The sequence below is a fragment of the Eulemur rufifrons genome, chromosome 18, assembly GCF_041146395.1.
Source record: "Eulemur rufifrons isolate Redbay chromosome 18, OSU_ERuf_1, whole genome shotgun sequence".
NCBI lineage: Eukaryota > Metazoa > Chordata > Mammalia > Primates > Lemuridae > Eulemur > Eulemur rufifrons.
In genome coordinates, this window is record NC_091000.1 from 68252815 (window position 1) to 68262297 (window position 9483).

The following is a 9483-nucleotide window of genomic DNA, read 5'->3' on the forward strand; positions in this document are numbered from 1 at the left end:
GTATACACATCTCTTGGAGACACTGCTTTCAATTCTTTTGGGCGTGTGCAAGAGTAAACCTTTTGTTAAGTTTCCTTTTCTATGGGTTATTTTGAAAAAGGCAGTGAGTTCTCCCAGAGGTTCTCTTAACATTTTATTTTCTTGAAAGTCTACTGCGAATATTTGGTGGCCACTTAAAAGTAGGCTGGTCATGTCAAGCCAAAAGAGTTTCTGCTGGGAAGCTAACCTGTGTCTGCAGTGAGGCTGGTGGGCAATCACCACCGCCATCTGGAGTTAAGAGGCGCGAGTGTTGCTACGTATATGTGTTTGTATCCACCTGAATACACATTTTGATTTTACTTAAATGCCAAACAAAGGTCTAGAGCAGATTTTGAAAAGAAATGGTGAGCTGCAGAGACACGGAATGGTTTCTAAGGCAGAGGGACAGCCCTACAATCACACTGATTTTATAGCAGTCTGCTGCTGAGCTTAAAATGTCTCCCTCATCTTGTCTTCCTGTGTGTACTCGTTCATCTCATAAGGGATTTGTTTATAAGTTTGTGGATTTCACAGGCTGCACCTTGCAAGGGGCACACTGTCAGTCTTAGTCTTCTATAATTCTCCCATTTATGAGTACTTCTTCTCTTCTACTTGCTTTCTACCCAGTGTGGCTCAGCACCGTGAAATGCCTTTTATTCACAGAGTGTGCACTCCCTGCGCTTGCCCTCCCCCAACCAGTCTAAGAACCTTACAAATCATTGATAGTGTGGGGGAGGGGAGGCTGCGTATAAAAGGGAAATGGTGCCCTGGAAAGCCAGGGTTCTACTCTCTCTGCCAATTTGTATGACAAAGAAAGCAAATCTCTTGCGTGAAAGCTCAGCACTCTCAGTCTGAACTGAGGTCATTCTAACCCAAATTCACGACCTCCGGCAGTGGGAAAAACACCCAGCCTTACTGAGAAACAAAGAGTAGGTGTTCCCACTGCGCTGCACTTGGGGACTGGGAATTGTCTCTGCTTATTCCAGTCTTTCGTTACTTGGGCTGGCTGGTCCCTACAGAGCCCCACGGCTGCGAAGGACAAGGGCTCTGAGGCTTCCACCCAGGCACCCCCCTTGATTCGAGAGCACTGAGGCCCTCTGCCCCGCGCTGCTGCTTCCCGTGCGGAGGAGGGAGAGCCTGCGAGGAAAGGGGGAGGGCAGCGGGACGTAAACCCGGGGAGCGACAAAGCTAAGAAAGCACAGATCTTGGTGGGTCCCAGGAGCCCTCCACCGCCCCTCCCCACACTTCGAATACGGAGCTGCGACCCCTTCCTAGCCCCAATTCTCTGGGCATTTGGCTCCTTTACATAAATGTTAGAATTGGTAGCCTTCCAATATTTTTAACTGGAGAGCATTGAGAAGGGGGGGGGGGGAGAAAAGGAAATAATGATGTATTTGCAGGCTTTCTTTCATTCCCCTTCATTCATTGGCCAAGTGTAGGTTGCCCAGGAAACCGCGTGCATCTCGGTTGCAGAGTCGGTTGTCAGGCTATGGAGGCTGCGGGGTGGGTTGTAAGTGGTGAATGCAGGCTAGCAGGGGGGGAAAACCTTAAAGCTAAATGTCTAGTAATTTCAATACGTGTGTTAAAATATATTTTACATGAATAAAAGAATGCTTTTAGAATTTACTGCCAGTTCATCTATGTAAAGTCCCCTATCAGACCTCTTCAATTACTTAAAACAATGACTCTCCGTGTGTAATAGATACTTGCAAAATCACATAAGGATTTGCCAGTGAAAATAATTTGAGCATTGTAAGAGCAAATATAATCTTAATAGTTTAAGGGATATCTTGCTTACCTCTGCCCCACAATCAGTTATGCAAAAAACACATGTAGCATTTTATTTTACCTAGCGATATTTCTACATCTTATCTCTGGAAGGGAAATTTTTTTTTTTTTTTTTTTTTTTTGAGACAGAGTCTCACTCTGTTGCCCAGGCTAGAGTGAGTGCCATGGCGTCAGCCTAGCTCACAGCAACCTCAAACTCCTGAGCTCAAGGGATCCTCCTGTCTCAGCCTCCCGAGTAGCTGGGACTACAGGCATGCACCACCATGCCCGGCTAATTGTTTCTATATATATTTTTAGCTGTCCATATAATTTCTTTCTATTTTTAGTAGAGATGGGGTCTCGCTCTTGCTCAGGCTGGTCTCGAACTCCTGAGCTCAAACGATCCGCCCACCTCGGCCTCCCAGAGTGCTAGGATTACTGGCGTGAGCCACCACGCCCGGCCTGGAAGGGAAAATTTTTAAATGTTAGTACATCATTAAAAGCCAACAGTATGCAAGAGTTCGTGAAATATGTTGTCCTGAAATCCTCATGTCTGATATACAATGACCTAGATTGAGAGGAGCTGTGTATAATAAACAGAAGAAAAGAAATTCTGGGACCCAACTGAAAACGATTTTTTTTCTTTGAAAGTCGGGTACCAGCCTCTTCTTGGGAGCAACATGGGATAGGATTTTTTTAAAGGGTTATCAGATAAACTGAAAAGCATGGCTGTCATCAACATTTCAACACAAAATCAACTGCTTGTGAAAATAAAAACGTGCAGCATCGTAATTCCAATTGCGGTCGGGGTGGGGTGCAGAACGGTTAACAAGAATGCCTACTCAGAAGGGGCGGGAGAGAGGAGGCCAATTCGAACAAAACGCATGAAAGGAAGGAAGATCTTGGGCCAAAAGTGCTGGGTCCTCAAGGGTGTCGGGCTTTTAGAAGGATAATTTCCAGCCTCATCATATCCCACACCTCCTCCTCTAAAAGAAACTCGAGAGGAAAGGGTTCTTTCATATGGTCTTGAGCACGTGTTTTCACCCCGGCACTCCGCGGAGATCTGGCTCTGAAACAGAAGCTGAGTAAGGAAACCGTTAGGTGAGGGAGGCAGGTGGCAGGCTCGCATTTCCCAACGAGGAGCTGAGCCCCGGGAGCGCCGCGCGTCGGGGTTGCTTCTTGGCACTTGCAGCAAGACGCTGATCGCTCAGAGTGCGTCTACACTCGTAGCACGGGTGTCGCCCTCGCTCAATTCCTTCCGGCGCTGCTCGATCCCACCGAAGCTGCCACCTCGAGGCTAACACTTGCCACAGCCCTTTCGCTGGGCCGCGGTCACCTTCCCCGAGGGCTGGGGCGCCCGGAAGACGGGATGCCAGTCCCAGTCCTGTCTTTAATTTGCAGGGTGACCTTGAGAATTATTCGCCCTCGGCGTTTCCGAATCTGTAGTATCTGGATTAGAAACTCCGGGGTCAGGCCCACCCCGCGGGTGGGGCATGTGGACAGACCCTCCGCTGCTTGGCCTGTCGTTCGACCCCACCCTAACCCGGGCACCTGCAGCCGCGCCTGGGAAACTCTGGCCGGCGAGCTCCAGTCTGGGCGCCCTGGCTGTGTGTGGGCGGCTGGGCTTTTGTTCTTGTTACTTTTCTTTGTACACTGCAATTGAGTTGAAACTCCCCTCCCACCCCGCAGCGGGAAAGGGAGGCGATGACAGCTTGCTGATAGTTCTGGGAAGGTCTCAACCAGCAGCTGCAGGCGGTCCTCTGCCGCGGGAACCCGGGTCATTCGGCCCCTCTCGCCAGAGGATGAAAGGGGTCACTTCACCTCGCAAACCACCAGTCCCGGATGGGGGCAGCTGCTCCAACTATCGAATTGCAGGGAACAGGTTGTGCAGTGAACGTTTCTGCCACCCCTTCCCCTCCCTCCCTCACACACACGCAGGTTTAGCGCCTCTCTCTCTCTCTCTCGTCTGTCTGTCTCTCTCTCAAACACACACACACACACACACACACACACACGAAAAGTAACAAAGAGATCGGCTCCTCCCGCGAATACCTAGAGACTGCGGATTCGAAGCGGGTTGGGGCTCCAAGTGCGCGCACGCGCTCGTATGAACGCGCACGGGTCTTGGTGGTCTCACGCGCGGTGCCGCAGCTTTTAGGCGTGTCCCCCACCCCCAACCCGCACCGGGAAGGCTGGGATCTCGTGGCCTCCGCGAAGGAATATGAGAATGTCCGCTGCGGGGCGGGCGGGGAACCCACCCTCCGACTTGACAATAGATGAATCGAGCCCTGAGAGACGGAGCGCCTGGCGGGTGGTTTTAAATACACAGTTGCGGAACAAATCCCAAGCTTTTGGGAGCCCTTTGTTCCGCCGACAGCCCCGCCCCCTGTACCCCACCTTCTTTCTGCCCCCCGTACCGTCCACGCTGCGCGGCCAGCCACACCCACTCCGTCCCGCGAGTGACTTTTGTTCCGCAAAGTCACCCCTCAGTATGGAGGGGTCCTTGTACCAGCCGGGGCGCTGTGGACTCTAGGAGAGGGTCGGGCAGGGCCAGATGGGGACTCAGAGGTCGCTCCACCCTTGGATATGCGGCCGCACGGAGAGGGAGCAAGCGGTCCTAGACTGAGACAAAGGAGAGAACAGGCCGAAGCTGGAGGCCGGGCGCAGGGCATCCCGGTGCTCTTGGGCGGCAGGTGTTCCGGATCGCGATCACACACGACTTCCGCGACCACCTGTCCTCTTCCAAGGCTCTGTGTGACGGGGCGTCGGCGCCTGGGCAGCCGTTGGCCTCCAGAGTTGTGGAAAGAGGCAGTGGTCTCACGAGGGGCGGTCGGCTTGGGCAACTCTGGCAGGTGGCCGAGTAGGAGCCGCAATCCAAGCTGGCAGAGCAGACTGCGCCATCTCAACCCTCCCACCTGCCGGCACCCAGAGCACCTGAAGGCTGCTCCACCTGCCCCGGTCCTCCCACCTCTTCCTGCAGTGCCAGCTCTCCCCGGTCCTAGGCCTGCCGCGCTGGTAGCCCCCGCTTCACCGCCCTCGCCGTGCACACCCTCCCCCATTTCCCCGTACCCAGTCAGCCCCTGCCTCGTCCCTCCCCCACGCCAGCTCTAGACAATGCGCACGCCCCCTCCCTTCTCCCCCTACCCCTCTCTGGGTCCGCACGCCCGCGCTGATTGGCTGCGGGCCGGTGGTCCAGCCCCCTGCCCGGTCCCTGGGGCTCTAAGCATTACGTCAGCCCGGCCTGGAGAGCGCCAGCGCGAAGGGGACTGGGGGGGCTCGGGCTGGGGGCGCGGCCTGCGCCGGCCGCCCCACCCTCCCCACATAAAAGGCCGAACCCGCCCGGCCGCCGCTCTCAGCCGGTCGGTCCCGCAGCGCCTTCCTGGTGACCCCGCAGTGGGTGTGTGAGGGGAGGACGGACAGACCCGCCAGACGCCACCAAACCGGGGAGAAGCTAACGAGGCACCATGCGTGAGATCGTGCACATCCAGGCGGGCCAGTGCGGCAACCAGATCGGCGCCAAGGTGGGCGAGCGCCGGGCGTGGGCAGAACGCGGACAGGAGCCTGGGCCGAGCGCCCCTAGCGGTCCTGGGGCGTGGGTGTGGTCCCGGGGCTCCCGAATGCAGACCTTCCCGGCCGCTTTGTGCAGCCTAGTGGGGCGTGGGCTCGGAGGCGACTTTCAGTGCGGGGTGGGGAGACCGCTCTTTCATTTTTGCTATACCTCGTTTGGAGTCCGGGCCACCACCCCTCGGCCTCCCTCCCTGCTCGCCACCTGGGCAGGGTGCCTGGCGAAGACGAGGGTGTGTCTGCGCAGCTTCGCGCGCCAGTAAGCTCGAGGAGTCGAGACATGAGAATTGATTTTACTCGTTTGAACCCGAGTCGGTCTGTGGGGGATGGGGAGGAGAGCAATTGTCTCGCGGTCGCGGGACGTGCTTTGACTTTAAAACCACGGTCCTTTAAGCGCCCTAGCGTGCCCGGCCACCCTCCCCCGCGGGCTGAAGTCCCTGCGCCCTCGCCTCCCGCCGCCGCCCGGGGCCGTGACCTGGTGTGCAGGGCTCCGCTGCCGCCGGGCTGTGGCTGGCGTCTCCCCCATCACCCCCCGCACGACCCCTGCCTCCCGCCGAGAGCAGCTGTTCGCCCGGGAAACGCCCGGTTTCAACTTTCTGACCCTGCAAAATACAAGCCCTGCGGCCATGCCCGAGCATGCCGCCCTTTAAAACTCCTGAAATGTTGGGTTGTCCGAACTGAGTCGCGGATTTTCTTTGTGATGCGAGGCGTTTCTTGGGGGGTCGTGCGTGACTAAATGCAGCCTTTCTGTGTCTCAGTTTTGGGAGGTCATCAGTGATGAGCATGGGATCGACCCCACTGGCAGTTACCATGGAGATAGTGATTTGCAGCTGGAGAGAATCAATGTATACTACAATGAAGCCACTGGTAATTGCCTTTACCCCGCCCCACCCCTTTCAGTCTTTTATTGCCCCCCCCCTTTCCCCTGGGACTGACCCGGGGGTGCGGCCCCAGGGGAGAGTGGACTGTGGAATGCGGTATTTCAGTGGGCTCCCCTGTGCCAACAGAGCCCTTTGAGGACCTGGTGGTGGGTCCTCCTTTGTTTGGGGCAACATCAGTGCCTGCAGGAAGGAAGCCGGTCTCTGCAGAGCTCTCTGCCTCCAGTCTAAGTCAGCTCTTGTTCCCTGCAGGTAACAAATACGTACCTCGGGCCATCCTGGTGGATCTGGAGCCGGGCACGATGGACTCAGTCAGGTCTGGACCATTCGGCCAGATCTTCAGGCCAGACAATTTTGTGTTTGGTGAGTGCCTGGCATGGCTGACAGCTTGAGTGGCTTCTTTTACACTGGGCAGCTCAGGGTGGAGAAGTGGGACTGCACTAGGGAAAGCAGAACATCCAGTTGTGTGCCAGCGAGCCTTAATAAAGGCTAAAGATATGTTTGCCTTTCAACTTCTAATAGCCAGGTGTCCTAGCCGTTCTTATTTATAATTACATCCATGACCAAATATTTTAGCGTCTGGCCATTTTGGCAACAACCTAAAATAATCTTATCTGAGCACTGACTCATTGATCTATATTAAGGGGTTTGAGGTAAGGAATTTAATACAATCACCAGTGACTTAAGAATTCTCTTTCCCTCTGGCAGGCCAGAGTGGAGCCGGCAATAACTGGGCAAAGGGCCACTACACAGAGGGAGCTGAGCTGGTAGACTCGGTCCTGGACGTGGTGAGGAAGGAGTCGGAGAGCTGCGACTGTCTCCAGGGCTTCCAGCTGACCCACTCGCTGGGGGGCGGCACGGGGTCCGGGATGGGCACCCTGCTCATCAGCAAGATCCGCGAGGAGTACCCAGACCGCATCATGAACACCTTCAGCGTCATGCCCTCGCCCAAGGTGTCGGACACGGTGGTCGAGCCCTACAACGCCACCCTGTCCGTGCACCAGCTGGTGGAAAACACAGATGAAACCTACTGCATTGACAACGAGGCCCTGTATGACATCTGCTTCCGCACCCTGAAGCTGACCACCCCCACGTACGGCGACCTCAACCACCTGGTGTCGGCCACCATGAGCGGGGTCACCACCTGCCTGCGCTTCCCGGGCCAGCTGAACGCAGACCTGCGCAAGCTGGCCGTGAACATGGTGCCCTTCCCGCGCCTGCACTTCTTCATGCCGGGCTTCGCGCCGCTGACCAGCCGGGGCAGCCAGCAGTACCGCGCCCTCACGGTGCCCGAGCTCACCCAGCAGATGTTCGACTCCAAGAACATGATGGCCGCCTGCGACCCGCGCCACGGCCGCTACCTGACGGTGGCTGCCATCTTCCGCGGCCGCATGTCCATGAAGGAGGTGGACGAGCAGATGCTCAACGTGCAGAACAAGAACAGCAGCTACTTCGTGGAGTGGATCCCCAACAACGTGAAGACGGCCGTGTGCGACATCCCGCCCCGCGGCCTGAAGATGTCGGCCACCTTCATCGGCAACAGCACGGCCATCCAGGAGCTGTTCAAGCGCATCTCGGAGCAGTTCACGGCCATGTTCCGGCGCAAGGCCTTCCTGCACTGGTACACGGGCGAGGGCATGGACGAGATGGAGTTCACCGAGGCCGAGAGCAACATGAACGACCTGGTGTCCGAGTACCAGCAGTACCAGGACGCCACGGCCGACGAACAGGGGGAGTTCGAGGAGGAGGAGGGCGAGGACGAGGCGTAAATTCACAGGGTGGAGCAGCTTAGGGAAAGCTACGGAGGAAAGTGAGGGGGTGGGGGGCTTACCCGTGAAAATATCTGGGCAGTTGAGCGAAAGCAGCATGGTCTACTGTAGGTGTGTGCGCTGGTTCTCTGGTGCTCTTCACTGTTGCCTGTCACTTTTTTTTCCCTCTTTTTGTAATATTGATGACATCAATGTAACATTTGAGATATTTCTGAGCTACTGTTGTAATGGCTAAAATCACATAAACGTTTGTGTCTGAATGGTGTCTGTCCTCTTTTCTTTCTTTTCCTTTTTCTCTTTCTTGAGTTCACTATTATCAATTTAAATTAACTTTATGAATACATTATATTAAATTTTTCCTTTAAAAAGAGAAAGGATAAGTAAAAGCTGAAATGATTTTACCCTTTCGGTATGGTAAAATTGAGCCAACTAAAGACATATCCAATTTAAGATGGGAGATCAGTCCAAGTTTTAAAATGCCTTTAAGTAAATGTTTTATTAGTTTAAAGTCTGCCTGCTTGAAAGCACATTGTGTTTTCATGTAGGACTCTTACTATGTATTTCCTTCACAAAAAAATTTTTTTGAATAGTTACTACATATTGGTAGTGCAGAATTCTGAGAGTGGAAAGTTAGTATCCCTTTCTGCTGTGTTCCTTGATACAGTTTCCTCCCTGAAGGGAAACCATTCATATCACAGTTATCTTTCTTATATCCTTGCAGAAATATTTCATATATTTTCAAATCTATGTAAATGATTTCCCTTTTTTCTTTCTTCACTCACATGGTGTGATACTAACACACTGTTCTATGGCCTCCTTTTTTCACTAAACAGCATTTTGAAGATACAGAGAGCTTCTCTTTAAATGGATACATGACATCCATTATGTAGTTGTGCCATGTTTTAGTCAGCTGATTCCCTACCAATGGACATTTGGGTTGTTTATACTTTTTTTCTTACAGCGTAGTGCCACAATGAGTAATTCTGTGCATTCATCATTGCGTACTAGGGGATAGCTGTTCTGTAAATTTCTGTAGATGGAATTTTCTGTCAAGAGGTGTATGCCTGTTTAAGTTCATGAAATCACTAGTATTTAGGAATTGCCACAGATTTAAAAATAGCTAATAGGCTCATTTTCAAGTAACGTTTTCTTCTACCAAATGTGTTTACACAGTTTGTTGCATTCTTGTCATGCACAGCTGGGATTTGGGATTTGAGCCCATGTCTGACTCTAGGCTTAACCACTAAAGAAGCTATGGGACTTCAATATGATTGATTTTCATAGATACTTCTATGGAAGTATAAATTATACTTTATCAAAATGGTGCTGATACTCTGCTTTAATCTGGGCCAATCAGTTTCTCATTTTGGGAAGAGAAGTAGAGTATAAATCATAAATGTATAAAACTTATTTAAATATCCATATAGGAAGAAAAAAATCAGGAAAACTGTTTAAGATTTTTCTAATTTTTAGACAAATTCAAGATT

The 9483-nt window shown here is 52.9% G+C and overlaps 1 protein-coding gene across 9 annotated transcripts; it reads left to right on the top strand.

Moving 5' to 3' along the window:
• Nucleotides 1–5136: 5136 nt before the first annotated feature.
• On the top strand, nucleotides 5137–8500 carry LOC138399138 (tubulin beta-2B chain). 9 transcript variants are annotated; one of them, XM_069493683.1, is made up of 5 exons: nucleotides 5250–5306; nucleotides 6108–6216; nucleotides 6480–6590; nucleotides 6936–7544; nucleotides 7890–7996. In XM_069493683.1, the coding sequence occupies exons 1-5, from the start codon at nucleotides 5250–5252 to the stop codon at nucleotides 7994–7996; spliced, it is 993 nt and encodes a 330-aa protein (XP_069349784.1). The 9 variants fall into 9 exon arrangements, with proteins under 9 accessions (XP_069349776.1, XP_069349784.1, XP_069349778.1 ...); XM_069493677.1 differs by having other exon boundaries at nucleotides 6936–7089; nucleotides 7162–7996; XM_069493681.1 differs by having other exon boundaries at nucleotides 6936–7058; nucleotides 7305–7996.
• Nucleotides 8501–9483: the final 983 nt, after the last annotated feature.